The following is a 22,409-nucleotide window of genomic DNA, read 5'->3' as shown; positions in this document are numbered from 1 at the left end:
ATACATTCTCTGAAAACTATTTAGAACAGGTAACTCATAACCAAGTCATGACAGAAGTATAGAAGATATAATAGCAGCGTTCATACAGGGTGGACATTAATAAAACTGACAAACTGCAGGTGTAGATTCCTAACTGGAAATGGAGGAAAGAGGTAATATGGGCACGTGTCCAGAAATGGACTCTGTCTGTGCAACGATGACAAACTGTCCCGGAGCACAGTACATAGCTGCAGCACATCTATGTCACAACGGGTAGTCAAAGTGGCCTTCATGGAATTGCAGGTGATAGGGATAGTAGCAGCTGTTGTGCAGGATACACGAATCGTACTTTGGCTTACACCATGTTATTGGGCCACTTTTCTGGAACATGTCCTAGGGTTCATCTCAATATCCTACACAACCTGCACATGTACACATAGACAGTAACCCCTCTGCATGCTCATCTGCTTGAAAGGACATATGATCAGCTATACGCCCAAAAAAGAGCTTGAAAGGTTGTGAGATGTGGTCGGTGTCTATGAGTGTACTTATTTTGGTATAGAAATGCTGCCTCTAGACTTTTTCCATCTGCTTGAGCGTATGCAAATACCATCTCGGCTTGTTCTTAACATGATTACTGGACCATTCTGCTGCTTATAGTGCACCGTATCAATCACACAACTGTGAGACACCAGGAACACACTGCAGGTAGTCGGAGGAACTGTCGCTCATCAGCACCATGTACCGTGACAATGATGCACTTGCGGACACAGGTTCATAGGACCTTTTTTCCTGTACTTCCAGTCAGGAATCCGTCCCTGCAGTTTGTCAGTTTGATTGATGTTGATCCTTTATATCTGATCCCTTTTATCATTTCCACATTGAAACTGTTATCAGTAACCATGAGACAGTTGTTTTTACCAAAGCACACAGTGTATCTAAAACAAGTAGAAAGATTTACGTCTGTAATAAACTAGATAAATCAACAGAAGTGTCATATCTTGAGGAGAAACTTGAAACAAGTAGTCTGAGCAGGTGCCTGTAGAGGAACTTTCTCTCGAGTTTAGATGAATAGTTGGCAAAAGAGCTCACAGTTCATCATGGGAGGGTCTCCCATGGTACTCTGTGTATCTAGAGAAACTTCTAAAAGAGGGAGATACTTTACAGTCTGTTAGAAAAATGGTTCCTATTTCACCGACACAAAGGTGGTGCCATACACCCCAGTGCCTACAACTGTCCTGCCTCGTTGACTTTCCTTGTAAGACCTCTACTGCTTTGTTGTTTTACAAATTTTTTTATTCACAATTTATTATAGCTTTAGAACATTTTACGATGAACAAATTACATCACATCTTGATAACATTTTACAATGAACATCTTATTTATCCTTAAAACATTTGACACTGAACACATTAGAGCTTACATAAAAAATCAAACATACAATAAACATCCAAGTTTCATATCTGTGCCTGTGTTCATCCTTCACAAAAGCCTTGGAGTCAGTTGGCAGATGCTTAACTTCAGGTATCCAATCAGGACAAAGGAAGGACGCATGTTCGGCAAGACAAATGTACTGCCTGCAGGCTTTCTCTACGTAGTTTGTCTTACTGTCCTTCTTGTGGCTGCACAGCCCACACCTTGAATTCTTCTTCACCTTTTTTTGTGGAGGAGGTGTGGAATTAGAAACAAAGTCCGTGAGGTACTGCTATAATAGTTTAGAAAGTGCTTGGATGCCTTCTGGCATTTTTAAGGCTGATCTCAAAGAAGGGCAAGGGTGAGGGTTTTGAGAAATTGTGGATGTGTAAGTGTTGCCCTAGGCAAGTTGCAGAAGTGGATCGTTTGCACATTGATACAGTGACCGTTGAGTAGTGAGAAGATGAACCTGAGTGGACATCTTCTGCACATTTGGCTCATGTCGAAAATTCCGCACAACTGATCAAAGGTTTCAATAGCACCTTTGGTCTAATTGTGGTAAATAATCATCTCAGCCTTCTTGCCCCAGTGAGTTTGTCTGTATGATCATCGCAGTGAAAGGTGGAGAGAAGAGTCACAACTTCCTTCTGTTCTGGAGTGAATGATGCCAAGATGATCTGGTTACTGAATCCGTTCACTCTGCTACAGTCTGGGTGGCCAGTGGTCTCGTGAATGCCTTAGGGATTTCTTTTTTGTTTTTTCTAACCATGCCAACAAAGGTCATCGTGTGCATTCGTAGCATGTAGTGGCCAGTGGAATGCTCGTATACCAGTTGTCAGTTGTTAGGTTTCTTCCCAATCCAGATATCTTGGCTATGAGACATTCAATAACATCAGATGGGTAGTTGTTGTTGTGGAAAGCTCTGTCAGGTTGCTTTCCAACACTGAAAACCCCGGAGTTGGGTGAAGAACTTGTTGCCATACTTGGTCGGCTTCATTAGGATATATTGAATGAAAGAGCGTCGGCCACAGAAACTCCCCAGTTTCTTGTCAGTCGCAACATTGCTACTGAGGATGTAACTGTCCTGGCAGTGCTTGTTGAACTGGTTGAAGACTTCATGGTTTGGACAGAGTTTATACTGTGAACAGTGAGCCTGTTGGATACTGAGATCATCAAACCTGAGACAGTGCAGGAGGAATTTGACTTGAGTCATGGTGGCCCAGAAGCTTGCCACGTCCATTCGTCCAGCTTTGAATCCCCCCATTAGATAGAGAAACCAGAGGAGAGCCAAGATCTCAGGTTTGTCTGTCTTCTCATAAAGGCTATCGGTCTTGATTGTGTAGTTTCCAGTACACATTTCTATCTTCTTGTGGGTGCAGTCATCGATGATCTGGACAACCTATGGTGTAATAAAAAGACTAAGGGCTTCCTTTTGAGTCTTTGCATCCCTTGCATTTTGCATTGGTCCAGGAGCTTCTTTGATGATGATCCAAGATCTGGTTCTAACCTATTGTGGGCCTGGATTATTCTTCATCCACTTGGTGACGCCATCCTTCTGAGATAGATGTCATCACATTTGATATGGCCATCGATTCCATTGTTGCTGGCATCCTTGTTTGAGTCAGTGTCATGTTCACTATCTGCAATTTGACCATCAGACCCCTCGCCCCAGTTGTCAGCAGGTAGTGGTTCATGCAGTTGGTGATCCTCCAGATTCTTAGCTTCTTATCTTCTCCTCTTCTCCCTCTGTGTTTTGCAATAGCTCCTTCAGCCTAACACTTTCCTGTCCATGTGACAACATCTAAAATATAATATAATGTGCACAATTTTAATATACTATAATCAAATAAATTTATTATAAAATAATACAACAAATGAATACTAGTGGCCCAGTTATAAAACTACAATTGTTATTTACATTGCAAAGTATAAGACTGTTGTAATAATGTATTATTATATAGTGTTATGGGTCTACTGAGCATCTGTCACTTACACCAGGCACAGCAATGTTGAAAATCCAGACAACAAGCATGGGAAGGTGGGGTGCAGTAAACCTCAGTGGAGAGAATAAAGATGTTTATGTATCACGTTCAATCACCTGAATGAGGAAAAGGTATGAAGTGCACTTGGGTAAATGCATTTGACAGCTATTCAGAACCTCAGGAGTGCCCGTGCCTCCATCTCGGTGTTATACATGAAAGTACAGTGCATGGAGTCCACTACAACCCGGCTTTCTACCGACAGGTTAATGAACCACATTTGTCTGTCAAAATGGCAGTGCATTGAACTTCAAATGACTACAGAAACCCATCTATATATATATTAAAAACCAAAATATATTCTGGTCTTATGTTAACTCTGTCAGTGACATCAAAGTTAGTGTCCAGACACTCCTGAATGATGCATGTGTTGTACTGAAATTGAGGGTAGCAAAGGAAAAACATAAAACCTGAACTGTTTTCAAATATTCCTTTACAAAGAAAGTTACAGGACTACTGCCTCAGTTTGATTCTCGCACCATTGCAAAGATAATGGTATAAATAAGTGTCACTGATGATAAGGAACAGCTGAAATCCCTAAAATTGAACAAGATCACAGGACTCATTCAAATCCCTGTTGTTAGAGTCTATACAGAATTAGCAAATGAGTTCACTCTTCAAAATCCTTTATATACTGTGCATGCAAATGTTCAGGAATATAAAATTGTGTGCTCATAAAATCAAAATAAGTAGTATTCTGAGGTTGTAATCTCACTGTAATCTCAAACAGACAGGTACTAGAGATACTAAAATAGCATGAGATTCTCATAAAAGTACAGAATATCAGGGGATTAGAAAACAGAGTAGATGAGCTTCTTGATTTGAGGGTGGAATAGATGTACTGTGCCTGTTTGAATATCATATAGTCATGGGTATGGAAAAGGTAAATGCTGGTGGTTATAAGCTTTCAGCAAATGTAAGTAGAGACACTAAGGAGAGAGGAGGAGTTGCCATATATGGTAAAATTTATCATAATGTGAAAAATTCAGAAACCAAAATTTTTTTGTAGAGCAATGTATAGAATAATTTCACTGTGAGCTTAGACTAAATTATGGTATTTTTATAATTGTAGCTGTGTATTGGTCCCCACTGGGAAATTGTCAGCTATTTCTGAAAAAACTTGGCTTATTTGTTGTGCTATTTGTTAGACAGGGGGGAGCAAATTATGGTTTGTGAGGATTTCAATTTAGATGTTCTGAAAGAGTCTGATAGAAAGAATGGCCTTTAAGTATTACTTGATTCTTTCAATTTGACACCAGTTATTGATTTTCCTACTCAGGTGGTACAGGAAAGCAGTACATTGATAGGTAATGTTTTTATAGACCAAGATAAATTTAATCAAATAAGAGCTTTTCTTGTTAAAAATGGTCTTTCTGATCATGAAGTACAGCTAGTACAATGGAAAATTGTACTGAAATGCAGGAGGATCTGCAGCGAATTGACGCATGGTGCAGGGAATGGCAATTGAATCTCAATGTAGACAAGTGTAATGTGCTGTGAATACACAGAAAGATTGATCCTTTATCATTTAGCTACAAAATAGCAGGTCAGCAACTATAAGCAGTTAATACCATAAATTATCTGGGAGTACGCATTAGGAGTGATTTAAAATGGAATGATCATATAATGTTGATCGTCGGTAAAGCAGATGCCAGACTGAGATTCATTGGAAGAATCCTAAGGAAATGCAATCCAAAAACAAAGGAAGTAGGTTACAGTACGCTTGTTCGCCCACTGCTTGAATACTGCTCAGCAGTGTGGGATCCGTACCAGATAGGGTTGATAGGAGATATAGAGAAGATCCAACGGAGAGCAGCGTGCTTCGTTACAGGATCATTTAGTAATCGCGAAAGCGTTATGGAGATTATAGATAAACTCCAGTGGAAGACTCTGCAGGAGAGACGCTCAGTAGCTCGGTACGGGCTTTTGTCAAAGTTTCGAGAACATACCTTCACCGAAGAGTCAAGCAGTATATTGCTCCCTCCCACGTATATCTCGCAAAGAGACCATGAGGATAAAATCAGAGAGATTAGAGCCCACACAGAGGCATACCGACAAACCTTCTTTCCACGAACAATACGAGACTGGAATAGAAGGGAGAACCGATAGAGGTACTCAAGGTACCCTCCGCCACACACCGTCAGGTGGCTTGCGGAGTATGGATGTAGATGTAGATGTAGTTACAGTATATGACATAGCTCCATACAGTTATACAAAACAGTCGTGCAAAATAGTGCATTCAATTAATGATTTGACCATTGCAAATTTTAGGGAAATCTTGCAACAGACTGGGATGAGGTGTACAGGGAACCTGATGCTAATTTGAAATTTAACCTATTTCATGATACCTTTGTGAGTATGTTTGAAAACAGTTACACTAAGAAAACAGTGAAACATAATTGTAAGAAACCATCTAAAAAGGCATGGTTTACTAAAGGGTCAAAAATATCTGTAAACAGAAAATGGAAATGTATCTTATACTAGAAGGAGTAATGATCCAGAAACAGTGTGACATTATAAAAACTACTGCACCATATTAAGAAATGTTATTAAAAAGTCCAGAAGCATGTGCATTATGTCTGAGATTAGCACCTCTCATAAAATAATTAAAATAATTCAGAATATTATTAAGAGGGAAACAGAGCAATGGAGAACACAGGAGGACTGTATTTGTATCAAAATCAGTGAAAAGTTTGTTAACAAAAAGTCAGAACTAGCAAATATTTCTGATAACAATTTTTAAGTGTGTAGTGAAAATAGGATACACCTGTTCATTATAAAATACGAGGCTGTATATGGAAGAGGTAACATGTGTGCAGTTTGATAAAGCTGTAATTCAGCTCACCTCTCCCACTGAAATTAAGAAAATAATAAATTCACTGAAAAGTAAAAAATCATATGGAATTGATGGCATTTCCAACAGAGTACTAAAGGCTTATTCCAATAGATAAGTAGGATTCTCAGCCACATATGTAGTAGCACACTGAAACAGAAAATTTTTCAGTATAGACTGAATGTGCTATTGTTAAATCATTCCATAAAAAGGGAGATAAGTCTGTTGCTAACAACTGCTACCTAATCTCAGTTCTGACAGCTTTATCCAAAAATCCTGAAGAAATAATGAATTCAAGAGTAGCTTCACAGATTTGTAAAAATGAAGTACGAACAAAATGTCAGTTTGGTTTTGAGAAAGGCTTTTCATCAGAAAATACTATATATGCTTTTACTGATCAAATATGAAACGCTCTGAATAACGAAGCATCACCTATTGGGATTTTTTGTATTCTCTTCTAGATAAGTTTAAGTATTGTGGTATAAGTGGAACAGTGCACAAATGGTTTAATTCATATTTAACTGGAATAATGTGGAAGGTTGTAATTAAGAGCACAGATAGTCTGCAGAAAGTCAGTAGAGTCCTCTAACTGGGGAGGCTTCAAGAATGGTGCCCACAGTGTCCGTTTTGGGTCCCTTATTGTTCTTGATATGTATTGATGAATTTTTCCACTTTGTATTCATGAAGATGCAAAGCTAGTTCTTTTTACAGATGATAAGTGTGTAGTAATCACAACTGACAAACAAGACGTAGTAGAGGAAATTGTAAATTATGTCTTTCAGAAAATTATTAAGTGGTTATTTGTGAATGGACTTTCACTCACTAAATTGTGAGAAAACACTATGTATACAATTCAATACAGTAAATGGCGTAATACCATTGATAAATATAGACGTTGAACAGAAGTATGTTGCTAAGGCAGAAAATTGAAAATTTGTGGGTGTGTGCAGTGATGAGAAATTGAAGTGGAAGCAACACATTATGATCTGCTGAAACATTTGAATTCAGCTGTTTATGCTATTAGGGTTATTGCAAATTTTGTTTATAGATACATCAGTAAATTACCCTCTTATACCTACTTTCATTCATTGCTTGCGTATGGCATCATACTTTGGGGTGACTCATCATTAAGAGAAAAAGTATTCATTGCACAAAAGCGTATGACCAGAATAATAACTGGGACCCACCCAAGATCATTTGCGAACATTTATTTAAGGAACTAATGATACTCACAGTACATTCACAATACCTATATTCAGTAAAGAAATTTGTTATTAATAACCCATCCCAGTTCCAAAATAATGCGAAAGTGCACAGCTACAACACTAAAAGAAAGGATGATCTTCACTATTTTGGGTTAAATCTGACTTTGGCACAGAAAGGAGGGAACTATGCTGCCACAAAATTCTTTGGTCATTTACCGAATAGCAGTAAAAGTCTGACAGATACTAAACAACATTTAAAAACAAATTAAAAGAATTTCTGAATGAATTTTTAAACATGAAGTAGTAAATATTAAAAAAACACAGAGATAGAAAGAGTGCATCTTGTAAAGAAACCTTATGTTAAACTGACACATTCCACATCATTACAAAATATCATATTCATGATCTGTGGAACAAGAATTAATGTAATGTGATCACAATTTTTTCTGTCTTTGTCTGACTTCAACTATATGTTCTCTGTTTGGCTTTTGTGTAAGGTGTTAAATGACTGTATATCTGTTCTACCAACAAAAATACTCTTCTGGCTCCACTGATAAACTCTTTTTGCCTTTTGTAATCATAACTGCTATGCCAGTCTAATAATCACTAACTTCTGTATCTTTGTTGCCACTGACAAAAAGCTCAGTTTTCAGTTAATAAGATTAATATATTGTTCTTCCATACGGGCTGTTGCACCAGTTGTCAAGACATTTATCTAATCCCAATGAACAATGTGGCTTACAAGTGTTTTGATTTAACAACATATGACATAATTGATAGGGAGTGAGGTCCTGAATGATAGACTAGAAGTGAAGTGGTATGCAAATTACAATTAATAGTCAAATTATTCTAATGAGGTAGAAAAATACACTTATTTGAAAGTTCTTAAAGGTTTTATGACTTTACAGTTCAGATGGTGTGTAGAAAGTGAGAAATCTGTAGTATTTTGTGTAGAAAGTAACTCATTGAAGCAAAGCAGGATGCATTTTGAGTAAGCTTGAAAGTATCTTGATCTTTTAGAATACTCTTCCCTTCTATAAGTAAACAGGGAAAGGGCAATCAGAATAGATCATAAAAACTTACTGAAAAACCAAGTCATTTAGAAGCACAAAGGCTTAATCCTTCCAATTGGTATTGTTTGTGTACATGATGGAGGGAGATTTGATTATGATAACTGAAGCTTCTTTCAAATGTCTTTTTTTTAAAACACTGCCCTGTTTTGGTTATATGTATAATGTTAGCAAGTATCTTAATATACACATAAATTTCATTGTATATCTTTGCAAGCAACTGGAGCATGATTGACACTGCTGTTGGAAAGTGATTATAGCTTACAGTTTCATCCACTTCTGTTCTCCACTTGTTACCCACAGGGATGAATCTGTTACTATAAAATGAGAAAAAGTCATAATTTGATTTATTGTGCACTTTTAATATTTAAAGCAGTAGTAATTAAAAGCATATCTACCAACTGTATTATAAACTATATTATAAACAAATTTCTTATCAGCACTATTAATATTTTCTGTTTCTACAACACTAATTTTCTAATGTCTAGGGGAATATTACAACTTTGACGCATCCAATAGCAGCCAGTCAAAGTCAATTATGGCTGATCAGCTTTGTGGCCTTTGGTATTTGAGAGCATGCGGTGTAACAGAAGAGGTATGTTGTTAAGTTACTACTATAGTAAATTCTCTCTCTCTCTCTCTCTCTCTCTCTCTCTCTCTCTCTCTGTGTGTGTGTGTGTGTGTGTGTGTGTGTGTGTGTGTGTGTGTTTTACCCACCATACATACCTAAATTGATCTTATCCTGTGACCTAGTTTCTAGTTGAGATTGGGGATGCGTCAGGTGGAGCAGTTCAGAGGAACAAGGATGACAAGATAGGGAGAGTGAGATGAAAGGACACGAGGATGATCTCTCATGCCATATTCACACATGTACATAGTGCATCATCCAGCCCTACTAAAAAGAAGCTGCCCTCTGTTACTCAATAATAAGCCAGTGCTTCGGTCATCTTTCATCAAGCCCTGAAATGAAGAACATTCTTCCCAGCATCTTTCACACCTCTACCCAAAGTTGTGTGCCATCTCCACCCAATCCATGAAATATCTTGGTCCGTTTTTAAGCTATGGATACTCCCAGCTCTGTGACATGTAGGCCATATGCATGTGAAAGACTGTATCAAGATGTGTGTTATGTACTCACCTACAATTTTCTACTATAGTCCTGTCACAGGTGTGCCCTTCCCCATCATTTCCTGAGTGAGGGGGCGCAGTGGTTAGCACACTGGACTCGTATTCAGTAGGGTGAAGTTTCAGACCCACGTCTGACTATACTGATTTAGGTTTTCCGTAATTTCCCTAAATTGCTTTTAGCAAATGCCAGGATAGCTCCTTTAAAAGGGCATGGCAGACTTCCTTCCCCATACTTCCCTAATCCAACGGGACTGATGACTTGCTATTTGGTCTCCTCCCCCAGAACCAACGAGTCAACCCCCACCAAGGACAGGACCAGCCGTGAAAGTATTCTTGTCGTATAGGGGTTGGACAAAAATATGTAAAACCCAAAAATACAACACAACTCATTACCTTGTCTAATACGGTGTAGGAAACCTATCGGCATTCAAAACAGCTTCCAGTTGTGGTGGGAATGGTTAAATACAGGTCCCGTGTGGTTTTCAAGGTAATGTTATACTATTCTTCCTGCAAAATAGTGGCATGTTCAGATAATGATGATGGAGGTGGGCAGTGATCATGCACCATTCTTTCCAAACAAGACTACAAAGGTTCAATAACATTCAGGTCTGGTAACTGTGGTGGCTAGGATATATGTAACAATTCGTCCTTATTCTCACAAAACCAACCTTGGGTGATGCAAGCTGTGTGAACACGACTTCTGTCATCTTGGAACAAAGTGTCACCATTGAAGAAGAAAGATTGTACCATGGGATGGACTTGGTCACCTAAAATGGTCATGTAATCCTTGGCAGTAAAAGTACCTTGCAGAGTAAGTATGGGGCCCACGGAATATCGTGATATGACTGCCCAAATTATCACCGAACCCATGCCATGTTTCAGTCTTGGGATGTAAACTCAACCACAAGGTGGAAACTGTGTGAAACATGACTCATCTGACCAAATGACTGTCTTCCATTGCTCCACAGTCTAGATTTTAAGGGCTCACCAGTATGTTTTCCAGTTACAGGCATTTGCACCACTGATGAGTAGTTTTGGAATTCCAGCTCATCCTGCAGTTCCCTGCTTCTGAGCTCTCTTCATGTTGTTTTGGTGCCGACAGGGTTTGTGAGTGTGACATTCAGTTCTGCAGAGAACTTTGCAGTTGTCACCCTCTTATTTGTTGTCATAATCCTCTCCAGGACCATCTTTCATAATCATTCAACATGCGCTTTTGTTGGTATTGTGACTTAGCGGATAGTTTTTCTGTGTTCCATATATGCAGTATAAATCTTTGATACACTGCCTCTCGATACACTGCCTCCCATGTACTGGGAACTTGGAACATATAAGTTTAAGCAATGAGCAGGGAGCATAAAATTATGAGGTGCATCCATAACAAGTAAGTTTCTCACTCGTCCCACAGATTTCAAATCATCTGTTGTGCAAGTGACTGTGTGTACATGATAAAGTAATAATATGGTATAGTGCATGTGCTAACAGAACTTCCCAAGATCTCACAATAGCTTTGATAGCTTCGTAGCAGCTGTTGAAAATGAAGGTTCATATTCCAGCTCCCACCCTGTGTCAAGTGAATTCAGTGATAGTTTTTGAATGCACAGAACATAGCACCGATTGAAATTTGTCAGCTGTGCCAGGTCTGTGGACCTAACATAATAAGCAAGACAGTGCATTGCTGGTGCAGAGACTTTGCAGCAGGTCACCAAAATGTTCATGATGCTTAGTACATCGGGAGGCCATCCATCATTACAGACGACCTTGTGGAGCTTGTGTAGGGATACATTATTGAAAATTGTTGCTTCACAATCGTGGAACTCGGCAGTCAGTTCCAACAGACGTACCACTTGTTGCATGAAACTGTCATGGCGCACCTGTTATGGAAATTGTGCTCAAGGTGAATGTCAAAGTAAATGACTCCACAACACAAAACAAAACACATGGGCAAGCTTGAGTTCTCTGCAGTGGTTTCATGATGATGGCAACAAGTTTCTAGACTGGATCATCATAGGTGATGAGATGTTGGTTGTACACAACACATCAGAAACCAAGCAGCAGTCACTGCACTGGTGTCACATAGTCTCCTTGCAAGATAAACTTCAAGCCAACTGTGTTGGTGCAGAAAATAGTGGTTTCAGTGTACCGATACAGCCAGGGAGTCTCCTCACTAAATTCCGGGAGTCTCCTCACTAAATTCCTGACCGGATATGAGATGGGGAATGCTGAGCAGGAGGGTGAGGCAATGCAGCAATTCAGAACAAGTAGTGTGGGCTGTTCAGTGCCAGTACTGTCTTGCTGCACAATAAAATCCAACCATACATGGCTCGATATATGACAAAGCTGCTGGAAATGGTCGGCTTGAAGGTGTTTGATTGTCCACCCTACAGTCTGAACAGATTTCCATCTGTTCCAGGAACTCAAGAAATTCCTGTCTGGTAGGAGTCAGCATTTTCAAACAGAGAGAGAGGCAGAGATGGGTGTCACATGGTGGTTCCAATCATCGACAGCAGATATCTATGACACAGAGATACAAAAGTTTTTCTCACAGTATGATAAATGTCTGAATTCTGGTGGTAAATACGTTGAAAATTAGCTCAACATATCTTGTATCTGTTCCAATAAATCTTTCAGATAAATTGTTTTGTTTCTGTTCACGATCTCAGGGAAATGTACTTTATGGATGCACCTTGTATATTAATTTCTTATTTTATATGAGTGATCAGAACAGTTTTCTTTGACTCATTCTTAATTACTATGTAAAAAGGTGATAATATCATAGATATTTAGAGAGGGAACAGTTAATAATTGCAGAGTTTTAAGTAATGGGCATCACAATTTCCTTGGCTATACAGCATGTTTCTAGTAATTCTTTTCTTCTGTTTCAGTACACAGTATGTTACTCAAAATTCCCCAAACAAAATACTGAATCTGATAACTGATCGGAAGTAGCTATGGTTGGCACTTATTTTCTGAGTCCATGTCAGTGGCATTAGCTAGTATTTGCAGTCCAGTTGCAAAACTACATAATTTGTTTATAGATAACTCAGCTGTTTATTCCAGTTTAAATTCTTATCTAGGTTTAATCTTAAAATTTCACAGGATCAACTTTTTCTAGATCAAGATTTTTATGACCTACTTTAATTTCCTGGGATTTTGACTGTTTTGGTCTGAACAGGATCATGTGGATTTTTGGGACATTCATGGTCAATCTGCTGAGTTGAAACCATGTTTCCAGATGTTTTATTGTATTGATGATGCAGAAAGGGATGTTTTCTGACTCATGGTCTTCAGTTACCACATCATCTCTAAATAGAATTTATGTGGCATGTTGTAGTGACCCCTTACCAGCTAGAAGGCTCCCACAACAGATAAGCGAGGTGAGCTGCCGACCTCCCTTCAAGAGCTTGTATCAAAACATCACCAGGGAATGTAAACATCAACAGATCTTCCACTTAAACATGGCACTACTTTGTGAAAAGCCATGTGACAGAGATCTACCAATTGGAACTTATGTGACTAAGTGTGCACTCCACAATTTGGTGTTATAAGCACGCCATCAGAGTCAGACTGGCAGTGTCTACCTACAGCTAGGACAGCTCCAGCCAATTCCTCCACCAGCTTTAGCCCAGTAGACACTCGCCGTAGTTTTCTATAGAAATTTGTATATTGTTGGGCGTAACGTCACTTTGGAGTTGTGTAGCATAGTATTTTGGTTGTTATTTCTTTTCATTGTCTTCTAACTTTTCTCTGGCTTTTGCCACCACAAGAATTATTGTGTTTCTTGTTGTTCTTGAGTCTGAAAATCAGCGCATGCCAAGAAGGCGTTTTAGTTAACTAAAGTGTGTTCACACTTGATTGTTAGTACTTTCCTGCTGACCCCAGGACACTACAGGGCATTTACATTGATGAGTAAAGCAATGAGGAAGAAACAAAATACGTCCTAGAAGCAGCCTTAAGGGACACTTTGTGGTACTGTTTTCATTTTGAAAGAATAATTTTCTGCATTTGAAGAAATAATCACCCTTGTTTGCTCTTATACGGGTATGAATAAGCTGACGTAGAATACTACCCTTCCGATGTAGAATACTACCCCTGATCCTATACCTGTCAAGTTTATGGCTAAGCAGTGCGTGATGTACTGAGTCAAAGGCTTTTGTGAGGTTGCAAAATATTCCTACAATTTTCTTCTTATTATGTAGTGGTATACTAATCTTATCGACAGACTTGTTAATTGCATCTATAGTGCTTTTTCCACTCTGGCAACCAAATGTGTTTTTCAAAATAACCTCATATTTGCCAGTAATATTTAGAATCTGGATGGCAGCACCTTTTCACGATGTTTCTGACAGGACTGGAAGAAGAGAGATGCTACGATGAATTCACATATCCTCTCTTGACCTATCTTTGAACAGCAGTTTTACTTCTGTATACTTTAGCACCTTTGGGAAACGTCCATGTTGAAGAGATTGCTTTATTATTATAGTATCATCTTATCTGTAATGCAAATTTAAGGACATTTATGGTTATTCCATCCCAAATGTGCAGAATTTTTGTTTCTAAATGTGGATATAATATATAAATAGTGGAAACTCCAGTTTGGAATATCAGCAATATAAGGAAAAGGATATATCATTACTAAGCATAAAGATGACACATTGAGTTGCAGACAGGCACAAAGAAAAGACATTTACACATTTAGTTTTTGGCAAAGCCTTCTTCCAAAAAGGGAAACATACACACATTCAGTCACACAAGAAAGCATGCTTCATGCGCACAATAGTACCAACTCTAGCATTCCTGTCCTAGCTGCTATAGATGGTGTTCGTCATGCTATGTGGAGAACATCGGAGGGACACATCTCATTTCATGGCATTTATTTCAGAAAATCGTAGTACTACTAAAGAAGTGGGTTAATTAAAGAACAGAATAGTACTGTGGAATAAGATGTGTGCTACTTAATTATTTTGAGGTGTATCAACGGTACCACAATTGGCTGAAGTGAACACTTTCTCTTTGTGAATTAAACCTGGTGGACAGTCACAGCCAGCGAAAGCACATATGTTCCAGCAAGATGGAGGAGCTAGGCATGAACCAAAACTTTTTGACAACTGCCCACTGTAGGATTGAATGCCACCTGGTGGCATTATGGGCACATGTCACGGTAAGGAAAGTATAAAGTGGTGCAGAGTTCAATGGGGAATGGTTCTATTGATGATATGGGTTGCAAATGGGGAAATCCAGTGACATGAGCAACTTTGACAAAGTGTAGATTTTTACAGCCTGATCTTGGGAAGAAATATATTGAAAATGGTGAAGCTAATTGGCTGTTTCTGTGCAACTGTCATGAAGATCTATGGAAAATGCTGGGAGGACTATGAAACCACTGGTGACAATAAGTTGTTGGATGCCCATGCCTCATCACAGAACGTGGAGATCAGAGGCTTGTGCTCTATAAAGCAAGGAAGGTAGCAATATTTGTCAGTTATGATGACAGAGACAAGTGTGCTGATGGAGACAAGTGTTTTGGTGCACACTATTGAACATTGTTCTCCACAGCAGACAACCCCTACATGTTCCTATGTTGACCCAACAGCATCATCAATTATGATTTCAGGGGACACAGGTTCATCAAGGTTGGAATGTAAATCAATGGACACATTTCTCCTGGTTGGATGAATCATGTTTCTTGTTACACCAGGTCAGTTGTTATATCTGAATACACTGTCATCGAGCTCGAAATGAGCACTGGTTGCAGGCTGGTGGAGGGCGTAATCTTGGGGAACACTCACCTGGGCTCCAGTGGAACCTGTGGTAGTAACTTTGTGGACTATTTGAATATTATTGCAGACCACATGCAATTCTTCATGGTTGATGTCTTCTCTGACAGTGATGGCATCTTCCAGCAGGATGACTGTTGTATGGCAAGGACAGAATCATGCTACAGTAGTTTGAGAATCGTGATAGTGAATTCATGTTGATGTCTTGGCTACCAGATTCACATGATCTGCATATGAAGGAACATATCTGGGATGCTATTGAGTGCCGGCTCCATGTCCACAAACTACTGGCCCATGCCTTAAAGAAATTGAATGACCTGTGCATGGACATCTGATGCCATATGTCTCCGGAAACCTATCAAGGCCTAGTTGAATCGATACCATATGGAATTACTTATGTATTTCATTCAAAAAGTGGACAAACGTGCTATTAAACTGACAGTCATAATGTTTTAGCTCATTATTGTGTGTTCATACCAAATTCCAAGAATTCACAGGGACAGGATGGTAACTGTCAATGTGTAAGTACTGTTATTTATTTGATTTTTTGATGTGTAATGAGTTGTTGAGCTGGCCAACAGTGAGGATCAAGGAAACACAAGAAGCTGATTTAAAGTTTATAAAAGGTGCATGTCAAATTTAATTCTGAAAATAAGTTAAAGGATCAAAGAATTTCAACAGTTCAGTCTGACTGTGAATTTATATTGTAAAAACAATATCAGTATATTGGAATATTGTGGTTCCTGAAGAGGGGCAACAGCCTTTTCAGTAGTTACAGGGGCAACAGTCTGGTTGATTGGCTGATGTGGCCATGTAACACTAACCAAAATGGCCTTGCTGTTCTGGTACTGTGAATGGCTGAAAGCAAGGGGAACCTACAGCCGTAATTTTCCCCGAGGGTTTGCAGCTTTACTGTATGATTAAATAATGAATGCGTCCTCTTGGGTAAAATATTCCGGAGGTAAAATAGTCCCCCAATCGGATATCCGGGCAGGGACTACTCAAGAGGACGTCGTTATCAGGAGAAAGAAAACTGACATTCTACGGATCGGAGCGTGGAATGTCAAATCCCTTAATCGGGCAGGTAGGTTAGAAAATTGAAAAAGGGAAATGGATAGGTAAAAGTTAGAGATAATGAGAATTAGTGAAGTTCGGTGGCAGGAGGAACAAGACTGGGTTATAAATCAAAATCAAGTAGGGGTAATGCAGGAGTTGGTTTAATAATGAATAAAAAAAATAGGAGTATGCGTAAGCTACTACAAACAGCATAGTGAACGCATTATTGTGGCCAAGATAGACATGAAGCCCACGCCTACTACAGTAGTACAACTTTATATGCCAACTAGCATAACTTAATCATAGCTAACACTTGGCTCAAGAATCATGAAAGAAGGTTGTATACATGGAAGAACCCTGGAGATACTAAACGGTATCAGATAGATCATATAATGGTAAGACAGAGATTTAGGAACCAGGTTTTAAATTGTAAGACATTTCCAGGTGCAGATGTGGACTCTTACCACAATCTATTGGTTATGAACTGTAGATTAAAACTGAAGAAACTGCAAAAAGGTGGGAATTTAAGGAGACGGGACCTGGATAAACTGAAAGAACCAGAGGTTGTACAGAGCTTCAGGGGGACCATAAGGGAATAATTCACAGGAATGGGGGAAAGAAATACAGTAGAAGAAGAATGGGTAGCTCTGCGGGATGAAGTAGTGAAGGCAGCAGACGATCAAGTAGGTAAAAAGACGAGGGCTGGTAGAAATCCTTGGGTAACAGAAGAAATATTGAATTTAATTGATGAAAGGAGAAAATATAAAAGTGCAGTAAATGAAGCAGGCAAAAAGGAATACAAACGTGTCAAAAATGAGATTGACAAAAAGTGCAAAACTGCTAAGCAGGGATGGCTAGAGGACAAATGTAAGGACGTAGAGGCTTATCTCACTAGGGGTAAGATAGATACTGCCTACAGGAAAATGAAAGAGACCTTTGGAGAAAAGAGAACTTCTTGTATGAATATCAAGAGTTCAGATGGAAACCCAGTTCTAAGCAAAGAAGGGAAAGCAGAAAGGTGGAAGAAGTATATAGAGGGTCTATACAAGGGCGATGTACTTGAGGACAATATCATGGAAATGGAAGAGGATGTAGGTGAAGATGAAATGACAGATATGATACTGCGTGAAGAGTTTGACAGAGCACTGAAAGATCTGAGTCAAAACAAGGCCCCCGGAGTAGACAACATTCCATTAGAACAACTGAGAGCCTTGGGAGAGCCAGTGCTGACAAAACTCTACCGTCTGGTGAGGAAGATGTATGAGACAGGCGAAATACCCTCAGACTTCAAGAAGAATATAATAATTCCAATCCCAAAGAAAGCAGGTGTTGATGGATGTGAAAATTACCGAACTATCAGTTTAATAAGTCGCAGCTGTGAAATACTAACGCAAATTCCTTACAGACGAATGGAAAAACTGGTAGAAGCCAACCTCGGGGAAGATCAGTTTGGATTCCGTAGAAATGTTGGAACCCGTGAGGCAATACTGACCCTATGACTTATCTTAGAAGAAAGATTAAGGAAAGGCAAACCTATGTTTCCATCATTTGTAGACTTAGAGAAAGCTTTTGACAATGTTGATTGGAATACTCTCTTTCAAATTCTGAAGGTGGCAGGGGTAAAATACAGGGAGCGAAAGGCTATTTACAATTTGTACAGAAACCAGATGGCAGTTATAAGAGTCGAGGGGTATGAAAGGGAAGCAGTGGTTGGGAAGGGAGTGAGACAGGGTTGTAGCATATCCCTGATGTTATTCAATCTGTATATTGAGCAAGCAATAAAGGAAACAAAAGAAAAGTTCAGAGTAGGTCTTAAAATCCATGGAGAAGAAATAAAAACTTTGAGGTTCGCTGATGACATTGTAATTCTGTCAGAGACAGTAAGGGGTTTGGAAGAGCGGTTGAACGGAATGGACAGTGTCTTGAAAGGAGGGTATAAGATGAACATTAACAAAGCAAAATGAGGATAATGGAAAAGTCGGGTGATGCTGAGGGAATTAGATTAGGAAATGAGAGGCTTAAAGTAGTAAAGGAGTTTTGCTATATGGGGAGCAAAATAACTGATGATTGTCGAAGTAGAGAGGATATAAAACGTAGACTGGCAATGGCAAGGAAAGCGTTTCTGAAGAAGAAAAATTTGTTAACATCGAGTATAGATTTAAATGTCAGGAAGTCGTTTCTTAAAGTATTTTTGTGGAGTGTAGCCATGTATGGAAGTGAAACGTGGACGATAACTAGTTTAGACAAGAAGAGAATAGAATCTTTCGAAATGTGGTGCTGCAGAAGAATGCTGAAGATTAGATGGGTAGATCACAAAACTAATGAGGAGATATTGAATAGAATTGGGGAGAAGAGGAGCTTGTGGCACAACTTGACTAGAAGAAGGGATCGGTTGGTAGAACATGTTCTGAGGCGTTGAGGGATCACCAATTTAGTATTGGAGGGCAGGGTGGCGGGTAAAAATCGTAGAGGGAGACCAAGAGATGAATAACTAAGCAGATTCAGAAGAATGTAGGCTGCAGTAGGTACTGGGAGATGATGAATCTTGCACAGGATAGAGTAGCATGGAGAGCTGCATCAAACCAGTCTCAGGACTGAAGACCACAACAACAACAACAACAACAACAACAACATATTGGAATCACACAGGGGGCTATAAGTCCATACCAAAGAATAGCAGAAATCCTTTTGCGAAAAGAAATCAGGCCATTAAAAGGGCTTTGGTGCTCATCATAGGGCAAGATCAGCTAAATGAAGATAGTCTACAAAAATTATGCTCAATATGCCTGAATGAGGCTCACAATAAATATTTTTAATGAAGAAATGGAAACTGCAGAAAGGATTTGTTCATGTTCGTAAAATCTTGCCCACTCACCATTAAAATACGAGAGAATCTTGAAATAAAATTCAGAATGGTAGATAAAGTATAACATTTGTCAGTCACAAAATGAAATTCATAGGCAGACTCCAGTTTCTGGCGGGTTTAACCTAATGATCAGCAATGGCTATCCTGTGTAGGTTGTGATTGAATTAAAGCAAAAAAATGAATTTTCTTCAAATGCTGAGATTTGCAAATGTTAACACTTGCTTCAAAAAGTTGGTTGCTCCAACAGGTGGATTCTGAATTTATTTTTTCAACCAGAATTGTCAAAAAAGCTAGAAAACTTCATTATTACATGGTTATATTAGCAATGCTAGGCAAGGAGGGTGGGAATATCTTGAGACATAACACAAAGAGCAGCGTTTTAGCTCTCTCCAAGGATGGTGAACTCACATGGCATAAAAATCTGTTACATGTAGAAACAATCCAGAGTGTCTCCAAAACAAACAAAATGTTTTTTAGTGCGTAGATACCTGTTCCTTCTAACTATTCAAGAATAAACAAAGTAAGAAGTGATAATATTCAGCAATGTGTAATGAAAGTAGCTTCAAATAAGATGGCTAGTTTAAGTGTAATAACATCTAGAATAGTCAATAATAACTGCAGGAGTTCAGTAGAACTGACAACATACAACTTCTTTGTGGAGCTACTAAAGAACATTTGACAAACTTTGTGTTTCCAAAATTATTATTTTTATGAAATATATTACATTCTGCATGGAATTTTGTGATGGAAAAGACAATATAAATTGTTTTGGCCTTGGGGGTTTCTCCAAAGCAGCAGATCCTTTAGCATCTCAAGAACTGATGGATATTGATACAGCTGACAGTTCATATGGAAAAGCTTCTATGTTATTAGACTGTCCTACTATATCACTAAATGAATTTGTTGTACTGCATGATATGTGAACTACATTGATTATGATGGAGGAAGAAATTTGTAGATTGTTTAGGGTTTGAAAGGTCATATCGATAAGAAATGCAGAATATTATGAAAAGCGTGTCCAGATATTTAGATGTGCATTCTAATACGAAAACTAATCAAATAATGGACAGTATTTGAACAAATTCTCAAAACTTTAATATTGACACACACGCACACACAAGCGTGTGCGCTCTTGATGAAATGCGTTAACTAAATTCTGAAAATGTGTTTCAGGTTTTTCCAGCTGAAAATGTTAAGAGTGCTTTGAATAAAATCTTTACATATAATGTCCTGAAATTCAAAAATGGGCAGCTTGGAGCTGTGAATGGCATGATGCCTTCAGGACAGGTAGATGCAAAAAGTATTCAGAGTGAAGAAGTGTGGTGTGGTGTGGTCTATGGATTAGCTGCTCTTATGATTCATGAGGTAAGTTATAGTTTTTGTTATTTAGTTGTCATCTATCACTTTCGTAATGGTTATTGAAAATTGTGTCATTATCTACACGGGCTGGACAAAAATATAGAAGCGCCTTGAGAAACATATGCTCGAACAGTAATGCTGAGGCTAGCTGGTGTGACTGGTAGTGATTGAATTCAAACATTGCTGTAAAACTCTTTGTTTGTTAACCTTGAATGAAACTCTGTACAGTGTTAGAGGATGAAAGTCAACACAAACAGAACTGGAAAATCCATCATGACGATGGTGGCAGGTGCCCACTATGAAGTAGTCCACAGTCATCAGGAATGGTGATGAGCTGGGAGATACCGTGGTCAGTGTACTACAAGGCTGTGAGCTCATGGACTGTTGAGATGCAGTTCAAGCTGCAGGAGCAACAGACTGATGCCCATTGGCTGATCTTGGCAAAGGTGGGAGACAGTGTTGTCTGATGGGTAGCAGCTGTAGCAGGTCTTGTAGTCTAGAGTGTAGCCTCAAGGGCAACTGAGCAGCGGCATAAGTACCTGTCAGTGGAGAAATACAGGCATGGCGTCCCATAGACGTGTGACCACACAGAAGCAAATACATATCTGCAACTGCAGTGCTGTTTACCACAATCTGTATGCCACATATCGGTATGGCTTGTGCCTCTAGGCACTGTAACAGCTGCACGAGGCTTGGTGGTAAACAGCCCCACCGAATCATCTGTTGACAATCTATCTCACGAAGTAAATCTCAGAGTTAAGGGGAGGGGCATGTCTTATCTGCAAAGCACATGTGTGAGAGAGATGGCTGGAATTGCAGGGGCTCAACCCTGCATATACTACACTAGCCAAGTCTGGGAGTTTCTCTATTGTATTTGACCGTGAACGACAACTGTGCAATGTCCTCAATACTTTACAAGTGTTTTTCATGGTGAGAACAGCATTCCGTATAGTTGTGGATGCATTCTGTCAGAGATAAGTGAGTCCGAACATGGGAAAATACTTGGCACTCATATGGTGGGTGCTTGTGTAACCTAGGTAGCTGAAGTGTTTGGTGTTTGAACAGGCACTGAATCAAAGATTTATACTGCATACAGGAAAATTCGTGTCTTAAGTAGCAACACAGACAAAAGGGTGTGTTCAGTGATGATGACCAATGGTTATTGAAGAGACTGTGATGAAAAATAATAGGACGAGAGCTGCAAAAGTAACTGCAGAACTGACTGTCTCACTGCCAAACCCTTTCAGCATCAAAACAACATGAAGGGAGCTCTAGAAGCAATGACCTGCAGTGTGAGCTGGAATTCCAAACCCACTCATCATTGACACAAATTTCTGTAACAAGGAGCTGAAGCCACAAACGTGCACTGTGAAGGAATAGAAGAATGTCATTTGGTTAGGTTAGTCTTCTTTCACACAGTTTTCAACTTCTGGTCAAGTTTACATCCCAAGAGTAAAACATGACAAGGGGTTTTGTTGATGATTTGGGCAGCTGCGTCACAGTATTCCATGCACCCCATGCCTACTCCGCAAGGTCACATTACTGCCAAGGATTATGTGACCATTTTGGCTGATCAGGTCCATCCCATGGTATGATGTTTGTTCCTTATTGATGTTGCTGTTTTCAAAGGCGGTAGGGCAGTGGCAGTGGTGGACAGCTGTCTCTGTTGAGAATTTGTTTAGTTTTC

General features: G+C 39.2%; 1 protein-coding gene across 1 annotated transcript in view; it reads left to right on the top strand.

The window, feature by feature from the left end:
• The window catches only part of LOC124615645 (non-lysosomal glucosylceramidase), a 260,067-nt gene that overhangs the window by 224,749 nt on the left and 12,909 nt on the right, over window positions 1-22,409 (top strand). Inside the window, exons 14-15 of the mRNA XM_047143656.1 lie at window positions 9,028-9,134; window positions 20,537-20,728. Of these exons, the coding sequence (XP_046999612.1) occupies window positions 9,028-9,134; window positions 20,537-20,728 (299 nt within the window). The remainder of the gene's footprint in view (window positions 1-9,027; window positions 9,135-20,536; window positions 20,729-22,409) is intronic.

Source organism: Schistocerca americana, chromosome 5 (genome assembly GCF_021461395.2).
Source record: "Schistocerca americana isolate TAMUIC-IGC-003095 chromosome 5, iqSchAmer2.1, whole genome shotgun sequence".
NCBI lineage: Eukaryota > Metazoa > Arthropoda > Insecta > Orthoptera > Acrididae > Schistocerca > Schistocerca americana.
The sequence above is the reverse complement of the archived record's forward strand: the minus strand, read 5'-3'. Positions and strand labels throughout refer to the sequence as shown.